This window comes from Scyliorhinus torazame, chromosome 18 (assembly GCF_047496885.1).
Source record: "Scyliorhinus torazame isolate Kashiwa2021f chromosome 18, sScyTor2.1, whole genome shotgun sequence".
Classification (NCBI taxonomy): domain Eukaryota; kingdom Metazoa; phylum Chordata; class Chondrichthyes; order Carcharhiniformes; family Scyliorhinidae; genus Scyliorhinus; species Scyliorhinus torazame.
This window is the reverse complement of record NC_092724.1, coordinates 69704846-69727680: the sequence shown is the minus strand read 5'-3', so window position 1 is coordinate 69727680 and position 22835 is coordinate 69704846. Positions and strand designations below refer to the sequence as shown.

Sequence of the window (22835 nt, the reverse complement as noted above, 5' to 3'; positions counted from 1 at the left end):
CCTTTGATAAGGTGCCTCACGGGAGACTGCTGAGTAAAATAAGGGCCCATGGTATTCGAGGCAAGGTACTAACATGGATTGACGATTGGCTGTCAGGCAGAAGGCAGAGAGTTGGGATAAAAGGTTCTTTTTCGGAATGACAACCGGTGACGAGTGGTGTCCCGCAGGGTTCAGTGTTGGGGCCACAGCTGTTCTCTTTATATATTAACGATCTAGATGACGGGACTGGGGGCAGTCTGGCTAAGTTTGTCGATGATACAAAGATAGGTGGAGGGGCAGGTAGTATGGAGGAGGTGGGGAGGCTGCAGAAAGATTTAGACAGTTTAGGAGAATGGTCCAAGAAATGGCTGATGAAATTCAACGTGGGCAAGTGCGAGGTCTTGCACTTTGGAAAAAAGAATAGAGGCATGGACTATTTTCTAAACGGTGACAAAATTCATAATGCTGAAGTGCAAAGGGACTTGGGAGTCCTAGTCCAGGATTCTCTAAAGGTAAACTTGCAGGTTGAGTCCGTAATTAAGCAAATGCAATGTTGTCATTTATCTCAAGAGGCTTGGAATATAAAAGCAGGGATGTACTTCTGAAGCTTTATAAAGCATTAGTTAGGCCCCATTTAGAATACAGTGAGCAATTTTGGGCCCCACACCTCAGGAAGGATATACTGGCACTGGAGCGGGTCCAGCGGAGATTCACACGGATGATCCCAGGAATGGTAGGCCTAACATACGATGAACGTCTGAGGATCCTGGGATTATATCCATTGGAGTTTAGGAGGTAGAGGGGAGATCTAATAGAAACTTACAAGATAATGAATGGCTTAGATAGGGTGGACGTAGGGAAGTTGTTTCCATTAACAGGGGAGACTAGGACCCGGGAGCACAGCCTTAGAATAAAAGGGAGTCACTTTAGAACAGAGATGAGGAGAAATTTCTTCAGCCAGAGTGGTGGGTCTGTGGAATTCATTGCCACAGAGGGCGGTGGAGGCTGGGACGTTCGAGTGTCTTCAAGACAGAAGTTGATAAATTCTTGATTTCTCGAGGAATTAAGGGCTATGGAGAGAGAGCGGGTAAATGGAGTTGAAATCAGCCATGATTGAATGGTGGAGTGGACTCAATGGGCCGAATGGCCTTACTTCCGCTCCTATGTCTTATGATCATAGATATATCATAGAATTTAGTGGAGGCCATTCGGCCCATCGAGTCTGCACCGGCTCTTGGAAAGAGCACCCTACCCAAGGTCAACACCGCCACCCGATTCCCATAACCCAGTAACCCCACCCAACACTAAGGGCAATTTTGGACACAAGGGCAATTTAGCATGGCTATTCCACCTAACCTGCACATCTTTGGACTGTGGGAGGAAACCCACGCACACACGGGGAGGATGTGCAGACTCTGCACAGACAGTGACCCAAGCCGGAATCGAACCTAGGACCCTGGAGCTGTGAAGCAATTGTGCTATCCACAAAGCCACCGTGCTGCCCCATGCCATCTGACAGGTTTTTAACCTTGTCTATGTCCCCTCGTGTCATCCTCACCTCTTGCCTTCCCACCTATTTTTGTGACAATCATAGAATCCCTACAGTGCATGAGGCCATTCAGCCCATCAGGTCTGCACCAACCCTCCGAAAGAGGTCTAATCCCCAAAACCCCACCGAACCGTTGGGACACTTGGGGGCAATTTAGCATGACCAATCCATGTAACCTGCACATCTTTGGACTGAGAGGGGAAACCAGAACACCTGGAGAAAACCCACAGACACAGGGAGGGGCAATTTAGCATGGCCAATTCACCTAACCTGCACAGCTTTGGACTGTGGGAGGAAACCGGAGCACCCGGGAGGGAACCCTCACAGACATGGGAGAATGTGCAAACTCCACTGAGTCGCCAGAGGTCAGAATCGAACCTGGGTCCCTGGTGCTGTGAGGCAGCAATGCCACCCTTGCGCGCCATCTGCAAACTTGGCAAGAGCACATTCACTTCCCTCGTCAAAGTCATTGATATTTGTTGTAAATAATTGTGGCCCCAGCAGATTTCTGTGGCACTCCACTAGTTACAGGTTGCCATCCTGAAAATGCCTGTCTTATCCCAACTCTTTGCCTTCTATCAGTTAGTGAATCCTCTGTCCATGCAAATATACTAGCCCCAACACCATGGGCTCTTATCTTATTAAGTAGCCTTTTGTGCAGTACCTTATGGAACGCTTTTTGGAAATCCCAAGTATATTTCATCTGCTGGTTTCCCTGCATCTATCTTGCTTGATGGCACCTCAAAAGAATTCTAATAAATTGTCAGGCATTATTTGCCATTCATGAAACCATGCTGAATCTGCCTGCTTATATTTTGCAGTTCTCATGCTCTACTATTACATCCTTTATAATTGATTCTAACATTTTCCCAATGACAGAAGTTAAGCTACTGGCCTATGGTTACCAGTTTGTCTCCCTTTCTTTCTGAATAAGCATGTCACTTCAGCAGTTTTCCAATCCTCTGGCACTTTTCCAAAATTTAAGGTTTCTTGGAAGATTACTACCAGTGCATCCAATATCGCTGTAGCTTCTTCCTTTAATTTCCTAGGATGTGTAGCCATCTAAAATGGCTGATTCCCTATTAATTTGGCCAAAACCAGATTTAAAATGGCTAACCGAAAAGGCTGATGGGAAAAGCAGCCAACAGGACACAAACGGACAGCTGCAGACAGAATAGCGTATTCGGCTCTGGGGAAGTCCGCCCAGATCGATACTCAAGACTATTAGCAGCACATCAACCCAGACATCTGCAGTTTAATTGGCTATCCCCGGGAACAATTGCAACATATTAGCAATTGAATACCAGGCCAGACCTGTCGGCGCCTGCAGTGGCAGAAACAAAGACAGGTGAACGACCACCCCCCGATCGAGGAATCGCCCCATTATTGGAGCATATCGAACCCAGTGATTGAGAACAAGTCCAATCACTTGGGACTCAGGGTCAAGGGCCGCAGGGTCAAGGGCCGCCCCGAGAGGCGGGAAGCCCCTGGACCCTATAAAGTAAGGGGCCAAGTTCAGATCGCTCTCTCTCTCCCTTCTTCACCTGCTCGCACCCTTCGCAAGAACCTTCAACAAAGAACCGTAAGTCTGACTCCAGCGATCGCTACCTGATAAGAGATTCCTAGCCATCGACCTGTATCAGCCTTTTGAATCCCGCAGGCCAGATCCAATTCGATAAACTATTTGTTTCCCTGACCTGGTGGGCCATCTCCTAAAGTTAAGTATTGGCCAGTAGTGGTAGGTTTTGATATAGATAGTAGGATTATTGTGTAAGTATTGATTGCTGTACATAATAAATGACCGTTGATTTCAATCTTACTAAGCGGTGTGCTGACTTATTAATCATAACTCGAGCTTCAACCACGTGGCGGTATCAGAAAGATACCTGGCGACTCGTGAGCAAAGGTGACATAATCAGAGCTAATAAAACTAAGGCTAAAAAGAGCAACAGATGCAACCCATCAGGTCCAGGGGACTTATTGGCCTTTAGCCCCATTAGTTTCCCCAAGTACTTTTTTTCTCTAGTGATAGTTATTGTATTTATTTCTTCCTTTCTTTTGCCCTTTGATTATTTAGCATTTTGGAATGTTGCTAGTATCTTCCACCACAAAGATCACAGAGATATTTATTTAACTCCTCTGCCATTTCCTGGTTTCCCATTATTATTTTCCTCTTCTCATTCTCTAAGGAGCCTATGTTCAATTTGGCCTCTCTCTTCCTTTTTATATATTTAAAGAAGCTCTTGCTGTTTGTTTTTATATTACTTACAATCATAGTATTATATTCTATTATTTTTTGGTCATATTTTGTTGCTTTTTAAACTTTCCCAACCCTCTGGTTTACCACTTTGTATGTTTTTTTCTTTCAGATTAATACTATCCTCAATTTCCTTAGTTAACCATGGTTGATTTATCCCCTTCCTAGAATCCTTCTTCTTCACTGGGATATATGTTTGTTGAAGTCACAAACCATTTTCACAAACATCTCCCATTGCTGATCAATCGCCTTTTTTTACTAAACTCCTTTCCCAGGCCACTCCAGCCAACTCTGCCCTCATTCCTTTGTAATTGCCCTTATTTAAATATAGCACAATTGTTTCTGACCCAAGTTTCTCACTGTCAAACTGAATGCTAAATTCTACAATGTTATGGTTACTGTTTCCTAGGGGATTTGTTACTGATTTTTTATTAAACCTGCTTCATTACACATTAAATGATCCAAAATAGGCTGATCCCTGTTTGGGTTCACAACATATTGTTCTCGGAAACTGCCCCAAATACACTAAGAATTCTTCCTCATGGCCAGCTCTGCCAATTTGATTTTCCCAATCCAGTCCTTGCCAGCATATATATAGCAAAACCTGGACAACATTCAGGCTTGGGCTGATAAGTAGCAAGTAAGGTTTGCACCACAGAACTGTCAGACAACGATCATCGCCAACAAGATAGAATCAAATATTCTACCCTTGACAGTCACGCGTATTACCATTGCTGAATACCTCACCAAAAACATCCAGAAACTGGGCCAATAATATTAATACTGTGGCTACAAGAGCAGGTCAGAGGCTGAGAATTCTTCAAGAAGTAATTCATCCCGACTCCAAAACCTGTTCACCATCTCCAAGGCACAAGTCAAGAGTGTGATGAAATACTCCCCACTTGCCTGAATGAGTGCAGCTCCATCAAAACTCAAGAAAGTTGATATCACCTAACACAAAGCAGCCTGCTTGATTTTCACCCCCATCCATCACTTTTAACATTCATCCCCTCCACCACAGTTTGGCAATGTCTATTATTTACGTATTGCACTGCAGCAACTCACTCAGGTGCCATCAACATCACCTTCTAATCCCATGACCTGTACCACCTAAAATGACAAGGGCAACAGGCACATGAGAAGCACTGCACTTGCAAGTTCCCCTCCAAGTCACACACCATTCTGACTTGTAAATATATCGCCACTCCTTTACCGTGTCAGGGTACATTCTGGGAGTCCCTCCAAACAGCACAGAGGTGCACCTACACCATACGGACTGCAGCTATTCAAGAAGGTGGCTCACCAACACCCCAAGGGTAATGGGGGATGGGCAATAAAGGCTGGTCTTACCAAAGATCACCATATGCTATATTTGAAAAAAAAAAAATCAGAAAACATTTTTAAAGGTTTAAGGGCAATCAATGGCCAAACTCTAAAGTCATGATTGTATCATGTAAAACAGCAACCATTCAGCATCAGTTTGCCATCTTTAACACAGCAAAAATGTTAGAGCACTACTTACAGAAGGAGCAAGTAGCATCTCCGCACAACGGCTTGGTGTTCGCCGTCAATGTTAAACATGCACAGGCAAAGCAGAATGATAAAAGGAGTTAAATTCTCCAAAAAAATGTCATTAAAGATTAGAATTTCTACAAAATTCAGTAAATAAAATGTTAATCTACAAGTTTACGAGCTTTATTGTGCAATCTGCCACGTCATGGATTTGCCTCTTAACAGCAGTAACGTGAATTTAACAAGACATAATAGGATGCAATCGTCCCAGAAACAAGTAGAAATCTTCCTAGTGACAACAGTAGCCAGTATTCAAAAGGCCGGGTGAGATGAGTCTTTACCAGTCACAAGATTAGCAGACATAGAATCAGGTGTGAATCACCTATTAGTAGAAACAACTTATTTAGACAATTGGGAGATCATTTAGGTATGCACAAGTTTGGTTAGCCTCACAGCGCCGAGGACACGGTACGCACAAAAGTTAATTTATTGCTTTTGTGAGAGGGGCAGACAGCCAAATACACAGAATGCAGAATCTAAGGGGAATGATGGTATAACTGCCAGCACCCTCAGAAGCAGAGGTGCAAATTTACATATAGCAGCCTGGAGGCCAGTTTAGCAGCCTGGAGGCCAGTTTTACATCCAACAGCCTCGAAGTCTTAGAACCAAGGTGTGCAGGAACCATTGTAAAGGCGATTTAAATATCTTCGTTGGACCAGGACAAGACATGTCCCACACTTGATTATACCCTGTAATGTGTGGTAACTATAAGCTGGTTTTGACAAATATATCTATTTGATTTGGATGTCATTTAGGGAAAGGGGAGATCTTAAGGAGTTTAGGGATCATAGATATATTTTGGAACAAAGGGTACATTCTACATAAACTATGTGTTTAATAATTCATATACTTAATTGTCTTAGTGTAGTATACTCCTATTCATGTGTATTTGTCTTTTCCATAATTTAATAAATAGCAGTTATTAATTCTTACACAATTGGGCTGCTTATTCTCAAAAGGGTTTTCACTTGACTCTGCACACCATTGCAAAAACAAAACTATACATCCCCACAAACTGGTGTTCCGAGTTGGGATACCCTCACACATCATCAGCGTGGTTTGTGACACCTGCATCCGATTCCAGTGATGAGGTGTATAAAGAACATAATTCACGTGGAAAAGATTTTCCAGGAGTTCAGAATGATTCAAATTAAGAAATTATTTTGAGCCGGTGCCACCTTAGATTTTACTGCCTTCATAACATACCGTATATGGAATGTAAAAAAATTAAGTTAATTTGTTTAATTAACAAAGCTTTGAGATCTCCGTATTTCTGCAGAAATCTGGAATTAAAACATTTTGGCTTATGCAAAATAAACAATTGCAGTTACAACAAAAATATAAAGGAGAAATAACTTTAGAAATTTACTTTGTCCAATACAAGTTAAATTACACATATATCCTGAATTAATATCATCCAAAGTTAACAAGGTCTTCTACATTATCTGACGAAATAAATCTTTCACACCAAATTGCCCCGATCATTTTTTTATTCAAACAAAATTAATCAAAAACGGACTAAAACATTGAAGCTAAGCTTAACCTAAGCAAGGCACTAAATGGGAACATCGAGGGAGTTACTTTTAAGTTTCAAACAGAATAAATTTATTCCTCACTATCTCCAATCTCTATGTTACAACAAAAAAGTGAAATTAAGAATCAACCAACCATACCAGGTCTCCTTGATGCCAGTCATCTTCAGCACTGAATATACATTCCTGGACTGTCATTGTATTCAAAGGGTCGCCAAATTCACAGAAAAAGTCACTGTTGTCAACATTTTGTTTTTCTGGCATTATGAGGTTATATTCCAAGCACCGACTACCACTTGTCGACAGAGAAAATTGTTTGTGTGGCATACTTGTTACATTTATTGAATTTATAGCCATGGTGAAAGAATTGTTCATTTTCCGTTCACAATAGTTTGGGCTGTTGTTCTGATTTCTCAAGTGCTGTCTGACTGGCATTGCTGTTAGTGGGCTTTGATTTCCTTTACAGATGATGAATTCCAGTTCATTGCGGTCATTAAAGGTTAACGGTTCCTTTGTATTAACCACACTCTTTGTACTCATTCCCCACTCCAACATAGCATTTACACATTCACTTCCATTCTCTCCGAATTTTTTAATTTCATAAAATTGCGGGTCTAGGTTAGTTACATGCAAGTTGGCATTATTTTTACACTCAATAGTACACCTATTTTGGGAATAAAATCTGGGATGTCGCAATTTATAATGGAACAAAAGTTCTTTTTGAGTAATAGCCTTAAATGAACAAAGCATGCATATCTGTTTTTCCATACCAGCTTTCAGATCATCATCATTGGATACTAGTGAAACAAGTTCATTATGGCCTGTCTTCATGCCATGCGAGCTACACGGCGGTTCAATATCATGGTAGATGAGATAGTGATTAATGAGCCCTTGCGGAGTTAAATGAGTAAACATACACAAGGCACATTTGTAAACAATATCAGAGTCTTCAACTTGAGCACAAGTAATGCTCTGCCTGATGCAATAATGTCGACAAATAACTCGTCTTGACGAGCAGGTAAAATTACAGACCTGGCACTGAAACACCACCTGTGGTTCACTACTGAAGGTTGAAGTGGAAATGGATTCTCGTGGTGCCCTGACCTGCATATTGTTGACAATTTTCCTCTCTGATTTTTTCTGGTCACATGTTTTGTCTATTTTTATAGATGCATGAGTTTTTTGGCAATGCTCAAATAAAGAAACCCAGTCTCCGCTGTATGAACAATATTCACAGAAACACATTTCATTAGATTCACCAAAGCAAGGTACAACTGGATCAGTAGATTCAGAATCAAACATAAACAAGGTGCATATGGGCAAAGGCAAATCTTTCTCTCTATGCAAGTTCATCTTTTGGCTGTATTTCCTGATCCTGTTGCATGACATATTCTCTTCAGGGTGTTGTCTGTGGTAGTGCGAAAGGACAGACATAATGTTAGCATTTGAAAAAGGACACAAATTACATCTGTACACCCCAGTACAAACAATTCCTGGTTTCTTTCTTGCACTTGATGTCGGACACAGAATTTTGCTTTTGTCTTCTGCTGCTTTTGCCAAGTTTTCATACAAAGTACCATAATTTCTGTTAACCTGTGAATAGTTATCATCATCTGTATCAGATAGCACCACCTCAATTTCAGCAATCGCACCAAAGAGAGAATCATCACCACCACACAAGGAAAACTCTGCTGCTCTTTCAATCTTCTGCTGTTTTAAGAAGCTATATGCCTCCATCACCCACTTAGCGCGCTGCTCCTCTGTTGTTCTACAAAATGGAATGCTTCGCTTAGGCTTTGCAGTTCGATCATTGAGCAAAGCAACTGCTGGCCTGCATTTGATTGCTGATATCATGCGACTTTTCAGGTTTTTCACTATGGCTTCTAATGCTAGGCATTTACTAGAAGGCGGCAGAGCTTTAATATTCAGATCACTGTAAGTTGCCTTCTTATAAGGAGTCATTAAGGTTGAGAAACATGAAGAGACACCAATCGCCTCTTTAAACATTTTTGAACTTGCATTAGTATTTGAGTCATTAACCAGAAGACAAGGGACTGAAAATTGGATTTGATCACTAATCTGCTGCACAAACGATGCTTCACAGAGTGAATCGATGTGTTGCTTGCTTAAGCAACTTTTTGATTCAGTAATAGCTAATTGACTAAAGCAGAACAATGGTTTTGTAATAGAGGGTACCAAATTTACATCTTCACTTCTTACACCAGTATCTGGTTTCACTGTAGGAAAGTCATTTATTTTTAAAGGCAACACACTGTTGTTCAAATTGAACTTTTTAAAAGTGTATTCCCCTTTACAAAGTTTCAATGTTCTCAAGTCACCGGAAAAACTAACACAACGTTTAACTTTACGTCTTCCACTCGGGTTGAGATGCACATTTCTGACATGGCGTAAGACACAACGATGATACAAAGTGTGAAATGGACAAATAATACAATGAAACAGACATAGTCGTTTTATATAGAATACAGTTCTGCTCTTTTTAAGTTTTAATGTTCTTCTAATTTTTTGGCCAGATTCCTGTGACGTGTTCTCTGAAGACTCGCAACCACCTATTTTTGAGATGTCATCTGTGATATTTGTGACAGGATTTTCACATTCAGGTCTAATTGGCTCACTTTTCCCCACTTTTGTCTCTCTGATCAGAGGATCATAATTAGTTGAATCAACTTGAGAATTCACGTCATTTGTGTCACATCCTGAGCACGGCAGCCCCACTGTGGTTGGAGTTTGTTTGGCAAATTCATAGTCACTGTGCAGTTTTTGTGTGTGATCTTCAAAGCATTGTTTACTAAACGTGTGATATTCACACCACAAACAGGACATTTTATCAGTCTTTGTAACTAATTTTCCATCTACTTCTAGTTCTGTCCCATCTTTGGTTTGTCTGTAAGAATTGATCTGTTTTGATATATTATTCTGACCTCCATCTGAAGTAAGAAACAACAAATCTTCAGCTAATTCAGTTTCTTTACTTACTCCTAAAATAGTTTTGTTAAGTTTTTCAGGACCCAGGCCTTTAATTTCCAGTTTCTCAGCACTGTATGAAGCAGTGTTAATGGTGTCCTTTAGCAGACGATGATCCAATTCTGACTTCTTGGTGAAAAATTTGTGTTTATTGCATTCGTTCTCATGTGCAATATCAACTACCTGCTTGCTGGCAAATTTCACATTGGCATTTAAATTACAATTGGAAAGGGCAACTTGATTATTTGATTCTTCTGTTATTCCTAATTTCTCAGTAGTTTCACAAAAGGGACTCATACTTTCCTTGAATGTTTTGTATCCATACTGATCGCAGCAATGCTCACCACTGATCTGCAAATGGTCAAGCAATTGAACATGGTGGCTGCTGGGAATCAAATCCTCATTGAAGGCGCTCTCACTCTGAAATCTTAAGTCCTGTCCTACACACAAGAGGAGAAATATCACAATAAAACTATATAGAACGTACAGCACATAAACAGAGCAGTTGGTTCAATCAGTCTATACAGACATGACACTGACGAGTCATGTCCCCTAGACAAGAGCAAGTAGCTTCTGTGATGGGGGCTATAGTTCCAGTGAACCGGGGCCATTTAGATCAGTTGGTTAGACAGCTGGTTAGTGATGCAGAGCGAGCTCAGCAGTGCGCGTTCGATTCCCGTATCGGTTGAGGTTATTCAAGAAGGCCCGCCTTCTCAACCTTGCCTGAGATATGGTGATCCTCAGGTTAAATCACCACCAGTCAGCTCGCCCCCTCAAAAGGGGAAAGCAACTTTTGGCGACTCTACAATATTGACTGGTGTTTATACTCCACCCGACTCTCTTCCCATTCCATCGTCTCATCTCAGCCTTTCAATTTGCCTACATTTTCTTTTCTCATGTACTGCTCCACCTTACTTTTGAAGCATAAGCTTCAACCACTTCCTGGGGTAGTGAACACCCTCAGCACCTCCAAGTAATTCCATCTTTTTGCCTACTGGATTTATTAGTACCTTTTATTTATGGCCTAGTTTTGGAATCTCCCTTAAGTGAAAATATTGTCTCCACATCATATACCCTTTCCTACCGATTCATAAGATCGCTTCGAAGACTTCTCTTTTCTAAAAAGAACAGCTCTAAATTGTACAATCTTTCCAGTGAGGTGTAATGCCGCAGTTCTGTACCATCCTTGCAAACAAATGTGTAATAAAAAACAAAGGATTTTTAATTAATAGGTGTATCATGGAGCGAAGAGAGATCAGAGATTTTTCTTTTTTATTGTGACAGAATTTGAATTCTTTTTGATATAATGGCCTTAAGGGGGAGGCAGTTGCATTGTAGAAATGTCACTATGCTATTAATTCAGAGGCTCAGGCTAATGTTCTGGGAAACAACAAAGGATGCTGGAAAAACACAGCAGGTCTGGCAGCATCTGTAAGGAGCAGAGTTAATATTTCGGGCCCGCTTGGCTCTGAGTCAGAACAACCAGAATTAAAAGCGAGGAATAGTGACCACATAACTAAAGTCGATTATTTCAAAAACCCATCTGGCTCATTCATTTCCCTGAGGGAAGGAAATCTGCCTCATTTGGCCTACACATGACCCCAAACCGACAACATGGCTGGGATTCTCCGCCCCCCCCCCCCCCCCCCCCCCCCCCCCCCCCCACACGGGTCCCCGGGGGGAGGTGCGAATCCCACCTCGCTGCCGGCTGCCCTATTCTCCAGCGCCCTTTTTCGGGTGGCGGCGGGATGCTGTTGTCAGCAGCCCCCCCCTCCACCCCCCGGCGATACTCCGGGCCCCGATGGGTTGAGCGGCCATCCATTTGTGGCCAGTACCGCCGGCGTGAATCACTCACCTCACGCACGGCAGGACCTGGCAGGTGAGTATGCGGGGGCGGTCCTCGGGTGGTAGGCGCAGGGGGATCCGACCCCGGGGGGGGGGGGGGGGGGGGGGGGGGGGGGGGGGGGGACTCCCACAGTGGCCTGGCCCGCAATCGGGGCCCAGCGATCTGCGGGCAGGCTTGTTTCGTAGGGGCACTTCTTTCCTCCGTGCCGAGCCCCTGTAGGGCTCCGCCATATTGCCCAGGGGCCGGCACGGAAAAGAGTAGGCCCGTGCATGTGCGGAAATACGACGGCCGGTCGATGCATGCGCGATATCGCGCCGGCCATTCCACGCATGTGCGAACTTCGGCGCCGGCTGGAGCGGCGCCAACATCTCCAGCGTCCACCTAGCCCCGGAAAGTAAGGAGAATTCCTTACTTTCAGAAGCTGTTGACGCCAGAGTGGTTGGTGCCGGTTTTCCCGTCGGCGTGGGGACTTAGTCCCCAGAAGGGAGAATCCCAGCCCATGTGTTTGACTCTCAAATACCCTCTAAAAGGCCACTCAGTTGTATAAAACACTATAAAGTCTAAAAGGAATGAAACCAGCATTGACCTAAGCACTGGAAACAGCAGCAAACCCAGCCCATTGACCTCCTTATTACCATCTGAGGATTGGTGCCAAACATAGGAGAGTAGTCTCACAGACTAGTCAAGCAACTGCCTGACAATGTCATATTCAATGAATCATTCCATACCATGTCCAGACACCAGCATTACAGCCAAGGTCCAGTACAGCTACAACACTGGCACCTGCCCAACAATGTGGAAAATTATTCAGGTACGTCCTATACACAAAAAGCAGGACAAATCCAATGTGGTCAAGTACTGCCCTCTCAGTCTACTCTCGATCATCAGCAAAGTGATGGAAGTTGTAATCAAGTGTTGTGAAGGAGCATTTACTCAGAATAATGCTCAGTTTGGGTCCTGCCAAGGACTCTCAGCGCATGGTCGGATTATAACCTTGGTTAATGTTAAGTAATGGGTTAAGAGACATTGCAATTAGTTGTCTCATTTATGTTAAGTATCCATTAATTGACACTGATATGTAAAGGGGCTTCAGGTGGCCTCTGTCAGGTGGTGTGTTGTTAAGAGTTTTGTGCAGAGGCTGTGGAAGTGAAATAAATGGTGTTTGGTGAAAAGGAACAAGAACTTTAGACTCTTCATTTCACAGCAACTAAAACATCTAACAATGGTAGCAGAGGATGGTTGCTGTGCAAATGTGAAGGTTTGAAAGATACAACTTTTCCTGATCAAACCAAGGAGTGAGTGAGAAGGAAGAAAAAAGAGATACATGGCTGAACCCAGGATAAAGATGGCTGGATAGTGACCGCTGTGAAGTTTGTAGGAAGTACAGAAGGACACCAGCACGACTGATAGTAACCCTACCTTTGGCCAGGGATTTTAACGATATTGTGGCCATGGACCTAAAGATCTGGGATAAAGCAAATAATATATTTATTTTGCATTTTATAGATTTAGCAACCAGATTTAGTCAATCAATGGTTGTACGAAGTAAAGAAAAGGGAGTAATTCTGAATCAAATCGTGGAAAAATGGATAGGGACAGGAATGGGTCCACCGGCAAAATTCCTTACGGACAATGGGGGAGAATTTGCTAATGCTGAGTTTAGGGATATGTGGGAAAACATGAATATCAGAGTTATGAATACGGCTGCAGAAAGCCCATTTAGTAATGGTGTCTGCGAAAGAAATCATGCTGCCATCGATGACATGCTTCGGAAACTTTTGGCAGATCAACCAAATTGCAGGCTAAATTCAGCTTTAGCATGGGCAGTACATACTAAGAATTCATTGCAGATGGTTGGGGGCTATAGTCCTTATCAATTAGTATTTGGTAGAAATCCTAAACTTCCGTCCATTTTGGATGACCAGCCTCCAGCTTGGGAGGGGACTACAATTAGCTCTGGTTTTGCTGAACATTTAAATGCATTACATAGCAGTAGAAAAGCTTTTTCGGAAGCAGAAGTCTCTGAAAGAATTCGCAGAGCTTTAAGACATAACGTACGGCCATCAGATGCCGTTTTTCAGCAAGGAGGCAAGGTATACTATAAGAGAGACAATTCTAATGAATGGAAAGGCCCAGGGAAGATCATAGGCATAGATGGCAAAACAATTATTTTGCAACATGGTCATCAAACTGTTAGGGCATTCATCAAGGATAATGGGGACAGATTACAAATTTAGACAGAGCAGACAGACATGAAGAGGAACCAGAGTCATCTGGTACGCATGTGTTACAGAATTATGAGGACCAATTAACGGATATAGACAGGATTTCTGTGGAGGAACACAACACTTCGTATGAATTAGAACAGGCCATTTTTCCGAAAGGGCAACTGCCAAAAATGAGTAAGACTACGAATACTAATAGGAGTAGAAGCCCACATGCACGTGAGATTTTGGTGGCTTCAAATAAATTAGATGAAAAAGTTATTCAAGAAGCTAAACAGCAAGAATTGCATAGTTGGAGTGAATTTGGGGTATACACGGAAGTACCAGATAGGGGACAAAGAGCTCTATCCCACAGATGGATTTGCACGGAAAAGGTTCTTCCGGGTGGAACTTATAAGGCAAAGGCCAGGCTTGTGGCAAGGGGATTTGAAGAAAACGTACAAGATCAGGATTTAAGGGTAGATTCACCTACAGCAAGAAAGGTTATTTTAAAGATCTTCTTGGCTCTATTAGCCACAAAGGCATGGGATTGCAAATCTATAGATACAAAAGCTGCCTTTTTGCAGGGGCATCAGCTCGAGAGACACATTTTTCTCCATCCTCCTAAAGAAGCAGCTAACACAGAAGGGGTACTCTGGAAGTTGAACAAATGTGTATATGGATTAAATTATGCATCTAGATCTGGTATTTTTTGGTAAGGTCAGTTTTGTTAAAGTTAGGCTGTTGCCAGTTGAAAGCAGATCCTGCAATGTTTTACTGGCACTATAAAGGAAATCTTTCTGTCAATTTTATGATGCATGTCGATGATTTTCTGTGGGGTGGGACTAGTGATTTTGAAGCTATTGTAATCTCTGGTTTGAGGAAAACATTCAGGGTTGGAAGTCAGGCTTCCAGTGCATTTAAATATATTGGACTGGAAATTGGACAGACTAAGTTAGGGGCAACTTTACGTCAGCAATCTTATTTGGAAAGCATCACCCAAATAGCAATGAGTCGTGGCCGAGTTTCACAAAAAGACGCAATGGTTTCAAAGATAGAAAAAGAGCAACTGCGAAGTTTAATTGGGCAACCGAGCTGGTTAGGTAGACAGACTAGACCGGACGTGAGTTTTGATGTCTTAGAGTTGAGTACAAAAATGAATGATCCCAAAGTGGAAGACATAATAAGAGCAAATAAAGCGTTGGCCAAACTAAAAATGAAGGAGTGTGTTTTGAAGTTCCCGGTTTTAGGTGATCTTAAGCACTTGAAACTCATAGTTTATAGTGATGCGTCCTACGCAAATTTATGTGATGGGGTTTCAAGCGCAGGAGGTTTTATAATTTTCCTTTTGGGGGACAATGGTAAATGTTGCCCACTTGTGTGGGAAACAAAGAAAATAAGGAGAGTGGTAAAAAGCACTTTGGCTGCTGAGACGTTAAGCCTTGTAGAGGCGGTGGATATGGCTTTTTATATAAGTATGATATTGACAGAAATTTTGGGATTAGGGGATTTGGGTAATATACCTATTGACTGTCACATTGACAATAAATCCGTGGAAAAATGTGCACTCCACAAAAAGTGTCAATGAGAAGAGGTTACGGATAGACATCGCAAGTTTGAAGCAGATGTTGGACAGAGGGGAAATAACAACAATTAAATGGGTCGGCAGGAGCTATCAACTGTCAGACTGTTTTACGAAAAGAGGGGCGAGTTCACAGAAACTTTTGGATATTGTTAATGAAGGGTGCTTGTTTCTGTGACTGTTTTTTTCTCTTTCTCGTCCAAACAAAAAAAAGGGGAGGCTCGACATCATGTGTGTGTTTTTGAGTTCTTGAAATTTTGTTTACACCTAATTATTTTTTTTCTCCAAGGGGAGACTGTTAAGTAATGGGTTAAGAGACATTGCAATTAGTTGTCTCATTTATGTTAAGTATCCATTAATTGACAATGATATGTAAAGGGGCTTCAGGTGGCCTCTGTCAGGTGGTGTGTTGTTAAGAGTTTTGTGCAGAGCCTGTGGAAGTGAAATAAAGGGCGTTTGGTGAAAAGGAACAAGAACTTTAGACTCTTCATTTCACAGCAACTAAAACGTCTAACAGTCCAAACATGGGCAAAGCAACTGAACGAAGAGATAAGAGGAGACTAACAGACTTTGATATCAAGGTAACTTTTGACAGAGCGCAATACCAAGACAACCTAGCAAATCTGGAGTCTATGGGAATCATTGGAAAGATTCTCCACTCGTTGGGAGTCATGGCTACCACAAAGGAAGATGGCTGCGATTGTCGGACGCCAATCATCTCAGTCCCAGGACATCACTACAGGAGTTCCTCAGTGTAGTGTCCTACGCCCAACCATCTTCAGCTCCTTCAATGACCTTCCCTCCAGAAGGTCAGAAGTGGGGATGTTCGTACATTCACCACAACTCAGTCATTGAAATAGTCCATGCCTATACGCAGCAAGACCTGGACAGATAAGTGCCAGGCAATGACCATCTGCAACAAGAGAGAATCTAACCATTTTTGTTTCACATTCAATGGCATTAGCATTGCTGAATTCCTCCAATCTCAGCATCCTAGGGATTATTATTGACCAGAAATTGAACTGGACGAGCCATGTAAATACTGTGGCTTTGAGCAGGTGAGAGGTAGGGAATTCTGCGGCGAGTAATTCACCTCCTGACTCCGCAAAGTCTGGCCACCATTTACAATGGTCAAGTCAGAATTGTGATAGAATACCTTCCTCTTGCTTGGATGAAAACAGCCCCAACAACACAAGAAGCTCAATACAATGAAGGACAATGCAGCCTGTTTGATTTGCACCCTTTCCAGCACCTTCTATGTCCATTACCTCCACCACCGAGGCGCAGTAGCAGTAGTGTGTAACATCTACAAGATGCACTGCAGCAACTCACCAAGGGTCCTGAAACAGCACATTCCAAACCAGTGATCTCTACCAGCTCGGGGCAGCAGATGCATGGGAACACTACTACCTGCAAGTTACCCTCCAAGTCATACACCATCCTGATTTGGAACTGTGTTGCATTCCTTTTCTGTCACTGGGGCAAATTCATGGACACCATTCCCAACAGCACGAGGGTGTTCCTGCAGCAGCTCAAGAAGGCAGCTCACCACCACCTTCCCAAAGGCATTTAGGGCAACAAATGCTGGCCGAGCCAGCAAAGCCCACATCCCATGAACACATTTCTAAAAAAGAAACAGTGCAATTAAGTTTACTGCACGTCAAACCAACATTAAACCCTGTCTGGAATGTAGTCAACCTACAGACTCAATAGGTCAAATTATTACTTTACTCTGAAATTAAGTCAAGATAATTTTTTAGGCAGATTTTGGTATGGTGTAAAAGTAACAGGGCTGCTGTGGTGGGTAATTTTAACTTCCCCTATATTGACTGGGATTCACTTAGTGCTGGGGTGTGGATGGGGCATTGTCAGGAGCATCCAGGCGGGCTTCTTGAAAAAGTATGTAGATACTCCATCTAGGGAAGGGGCTGTACTGGACCGGGTATTGGGGAATGAGCCCGGCCAGGTGGTTGACGTTTCAATAGGAGAGCAGTTCACAATTCAGTCAGCTTTTAAGGTACCGATGGATCAAGAGAAGTGTATCCTCAGGTGAAGGTGCTAAATTGGGGGAAGGTTAATTACAACAATATTAAGCAGGAAATGAATAATGTAGATTGGGGGCAGATGTTTAAGGGCAAATCAACATCTGGCATGTGGGAGGCTTTCAAGTGTAAGTTGATACGAATTCAGGACCGGCACGGTCCTGTAATAAGTATGGCAAATTTCAGGAACCTTGGATAACGAGAGATATTGTGAGCCCAGTCAAAGACTAGGAGGCTGGGAACACACAAAGAAAGTGTGGAATACAAGGAAAGTAGAAAGAAACTTAAGCAAGGAGCCAGGAGGACTAAAAGGGGTCATGAAAAGTCATTGGCCGGCAGGATGAAGGAAAATCTCAAGGCTTTTTATACATATGTAAAGAGCAAGAGGATAGCCAGGGAGAGGGTTGGCCCACACAAGGACAGGGGAGGGAATCTATGCATGGAGCCAGAGGAAATGAGCGAGGTATTAAATGAGTACTTTGCGTCAGTGTTCACCAACGTGAAGGATTTGGTGGATGATGAGTCTGGGGAAGTGCATGTATAGTTTGGGTCATGTTGAGATCAAAAAGGAGGTATTGGGGGTCTTGAAAAACATTAAGATAGACAAGTCCCCAGGACCTGATGGGATATACCCCAGAATACTGAGAGAGGCAAAGAAGGAAATTGCTGGGGCCTTGAGAGAAATATTTGTATCCTCACTGGCTAAAGAGAGGTCCCAGAGGATTGGAGAATAGCCAATGTTGTTCCTTTGTTTTAGAAGGGTAGCAAGGATAATCCAGGTAATTACAGGCTGGTGAGTCTTAAGTCAGTGGCAGGGAAATTATTGGACAGGATTCTTCGAGACAGGACTTACTCCCACTTGGAAATAAGTGGACGTATTAGCGAGAGGCAATGTGGTTTTGAGAAGGGGAGGTAGTGTTTCACTAACTTGATCAAGTTTTGAGAGGAAGTGACGAAAATGATTGATGAGGGAAGGGTAGTGGACGTTGTCTACATGGACTTCAGTAAAGCCTTTGACAAGCTCCCTCATGGCAGACTGGTACAGAAGGCGAAGTCGCACGGGACCAGAGGTGAGCTGGCAAGATGGATACAGAACTGGTTCGGTCATAGAAGAGTGGAAGGATGTGTTTCTGAATGGAGGGCTGTGACTAGTGGTGTTCCTCAAGGATCAGTGCTGGGACATTTGCTGTTTCTAATATATAATAAATAATTTGGAGGAAAATGTAACTCGTTTGATTCGTAAATTTGCGGACGACACAAAGGTTGGTGGAATTGCAGATAGCGATGAGGGCCGTCAGAGGATGCAGCAGGATATAGATTGGTTGGAGACTTGGGCGGAGAGACGGTAGATGGCGTTTAATCCGGACAAATGTGAGGTAATGCACTTTGGAAGGTCTAATACAGATGGGAAATATACAGTAAATGGCCGAACCCTCAAGAGTATTGCTAGGCAGAGAACATAGAATATTACAGCGCAGTACAGGCCCTTCGGCCCTCGATATTGCGCCAACCTGTGAAACCACTCTAAAGCCCATCTACACTATTCCCTTATCGTCCATATGTACAGAACTAAGAGGGATCTGGGTGTACAGATACACAGGTCACTGAAAGTGGCAACGCAGGTGGAGAAGGTAGTCAAGAAGGCATGTGGCATGCTTGCCTTCACATCGGCCAGGGTATTGAATTTTAAAATTGGCAAGTCATGTTGCAGCATTATACAACCTTAGCTAGGCCACACTTGGAATAGAGTGTTCAATTCTGGTCGCCACACTACCAGCAGGATGTGGAGGCTTTGGAGAGGGTACAGAAAAGATTTACCAGGATGTAGCCTGGTATGAAGGGCATTAGCTATGAAGAGAGGTTGGAGAAACTTGGTTGGTTCTCACTGGTATGACGGAGGTTGATGGGCGACCTGATAGAAGTGTACAAGATTATGAGGGGCATGAACAGAGTAGATGGTCAGAAGCTTTTTCCCAGGGTGAAAGAGTAAATTACTAGGGGGCATAGGTTTAAGGTGCAAGGTTTAAAGGGTGGTTGGAGTCTGGAACTCGCTGCAGGGGGAGATAGTGGAAGCAGATACGATAGTGACTTTTAAGGGGCGTCTTGACAAATAAATGAATAGGATGGGAATAGAGGGATATGGTCGCCGGAAGGGTAGGGGGTTTTAGTTCAGACAGGCAGCATGGTTGGTGCAGACTTGGAGGGCCGAAGGGCCTGTTCCTGTGGTGTAATTTTCATTGTTGTTTCTTTTGAGTTATTAGAGGAAGTCGTAAAGGTGATTGATGAGGGTAGGGCAGTGGATGTTGTTCTACATGGACTTCAGTAAAGCCTTGACAAGGTCCTTCATGGCAGAATGGTACAAAAGGTGAAGTCACACAGGATCAGAGGTGAGCTGGCAAGATGGATACAAAACTGGCTAGGTCATAGAAGAGAGGGTAGCTGTGGAAGGGTGGTCTTCTGACGAGAACGCTGTGTCTAGAGGTATTCCACAGGGATCAGTGCTGGGACTAGGACTTTTTTCACTGAAACTACAGAGGTTAAGGGGTGACCTGATAGAGGTTTACAAAATTTTGAGTGACATGGACAGATTAGATAGACAGACACTTTTCCCCCCAAGGTACAAAAGTTGATTACTCAGGGACATAGGTTTAAGGTGAGTGGGAAGTTTAGAGATGTGCGAGTCAAATGTTGTTTACGCAGAGGGTGGTGAGTGCCTCAAATGTGCTGCTGCGGAGTTTGGGGGGGGGGGGGTGGAAGCAGATACGATAGCGACGTTTAAGAGGTACCTTGATAAATACATGAATAGGATGGGGATAGAGAGATACGGACCCCGGAAGTGCAGAAGGTTTTAGTTTAGACAGGCATCGTGATGGGCTCAGACTTGGAGGGCCGAAGGGCCTGCTCCTATGCTGTTCTTTGTTCTTGCCAACAGTTAAATCTGATTACATTTATTAATGCCACAACACTATAGGGGGAACACTCCTTGAAATGCCAAGAAGCAATGTCAGAGCCCATGACTTTTTAAAGTGGGAGTTGCTTTGAGAAGCACAGAAATGTTGCAGCAAAGAAGGAGGCCATTCAGCTCATCTTTTCCATGCCAGCCCAAGGCCCTTTCTAATACCACCTGCCATGTAGCTTACAGCACTTAAGGTGCAGATCCAGGTACTTTCTAAAAAGAGTTTTGGGTTTCTGCCTCCACCACCAACCTGGGCAGCGAATTGCAGACTCCCACTGCCCCAACATGTCCCCTCTACACTTTCTTCCACTTATCTTGGTGGCCGAGGACAGAGCACTGACCACCGTAGAGAGTGGCACATGGTGCTGAGGAGATGAGCCACTGGCCCTCACCAGATGACCTGTCAAACCGAACCCAGTGCTGTCTGGGTTCCTGCAAGTTCTGATATACAGGAAACTTTGCACCTGCTTGTTTTTCCTGCGTTTGACTGAATTTCCCTGCATTCTTAGCAGATCTCCATTTTAAAGTCGGGAAGTGGCCAACCCAGGTGGCTACAGGTATAAAAGCCAACATAAGTGTACTTTACCTGAATGCTCGTAGTATTCGGAATAAGGTAAATGAGTTGATGGCACAAATCATCGTGAATAACTATTCACGATATAACTGGTTTCGCACACTGGGCTAAATCGCTGGCTTTGAAAGCAGACCAAGGCAGGCCAGCAGCACGGTTCAATTCCCGTACCAGCCTCCCCGAACAGGCGCCGTGGCGACTAGGGGCTTTTCACAGTAACTTCATTTGAAGCCTACTTGTGACAATAAGCAATTTTCATTTCATTCATTCATTTTATGATTTAATGACCATTACTGAAACATGGTTAAAGGATGGTCACGACTGGGAGTTAAATATCCAAGGGTATCAAACTATTCGGAAGGACAGAGCAGATGGTAAGGGAGGTGGTGTAGCTCTGTTATTTAAGGATGAAAGCCACGCAATAGTAAGAGATGATATCGGTGCTATGGAGGATCAGGTTGAATCCATTTGGGTGGAAATCAGGAATTGTACGGCGAAAAAGTCACTGATAGGAGGAGTCTATAGTCCACCAAATAGTAACATTATGGTGGGGCAGGCAATAAACAAAGAAATAACGGATGCATGTAGGAATGGTACAGCAGTTGTCATGGGGGATTTTAATCTACATGTCGATTGGTTTAACCAGGTCGGTCAAAACAGCCTCGAGGAGGAGTTTATAGAATGTATCCGTGACAGTTTCCTAGAACAGTATGTAATGGAACCTACGAGGGAATAAGCTGTCCTAGATCTGGTCCTGTGTAATGAGACAGGATTGATTCATGATCTCATAGTTAGGGATCCTCTCGGAAGGAGCGATCACAATATGGTGGAATTTAAAATACAGATGGAGGGTGAGAAGATAAAATCAAACACTAGTGTTTTGTGCTTAAACAAAGGAGATTACAATGGGATGAGAGAAGAGGCTAAGGTAGACTGGGAGCAAAGACTTTATGGTGAAACAGTTGAGGAACAGTGGAGAACCTTCCAAGTGATTTTTCACCGTGCTCAGCAAAGGTTTATACCAACAAAAAGGAAGGACGGTAGAAAGAGGGGAAATCGACCGTGGATATCTAAGGAAATAAGGGAGAGTATCAAATTGAAGGAAAAAGCATACAAAGTGACAAAGATTAGTTGGGAGACTAGAGGACTGGGAAATCTTTAGGGGGCAACAGAAAGCTACTAAAAAAGCTATAAAGAATAAGATAGATTATGAGAGTAAACTTGCTTAGAAACAAACAGACAATAAAAGTTTCTACAAATATCTAAAACAAAAAAGAGTGGCTAAGGTAAATATTGGTCCTTTAGAGGATGAGAAGGGAAATTTAATAATGGGAGATGAGGAAATGGCTGAGGAACTGAACAGGTTTTTTGGGTCGGTCTTCACAGTGGAAGACACAAATAACATGCCAGTGACTGATAGAAATGAGGCTATGACAGGTGAGGACTTTGAGAGGATTGTTATCACTAAGGAGGTAGTGATGGGCAAGCTAATGGGGCTAAAGGTAGACAAGTCTCCTGGCCCTGATGGAATGCATCCCAGAGTGCTAAAAGAGATGGCTAGGGAAATTGCAAATGCACTAGTGATAATTTACCAAAATTCACTAGACTCTGGGGTGGTAAACGTGACACCACTGTTTAAAAAAGGAGGTAGGCAGAAAGCGGGTAATTATAGGCCAGTGAGCTTAACCTCGGTAGTAGGGAAGATGCTGGAATCTATCATCAAGGAAGAAATAGCGAGGCATCTGGATGGAAATTGTCCC

The 22835-nt window shown here is 43.1% G+C and overlaps 1 protein-coding gene across 3 annotated transcripts in view; it reads right to left on the bottom strand.

Moving 5' to 3' along the window:
• Positions 1-22835, bottom strand: part of LOC140395284 (uncharacterized) — a 238102-nt gene that overhangs the window by 190571 nt on the left and 24696 nt on the right. For all 3 annotated transcript variants that reach the window (XM_072482859.1, XM_072482857.1, XM_072482858.1), the window contains one exon: positions 7031-10314. In XM_072482859.1, coding sequence (XP_072338960.1) covers positions 7031-10314 — 3284 coding nt within the window. The remainder of the gene's footprint in view (positions 1-7030; positions 10315-22835) is intronic.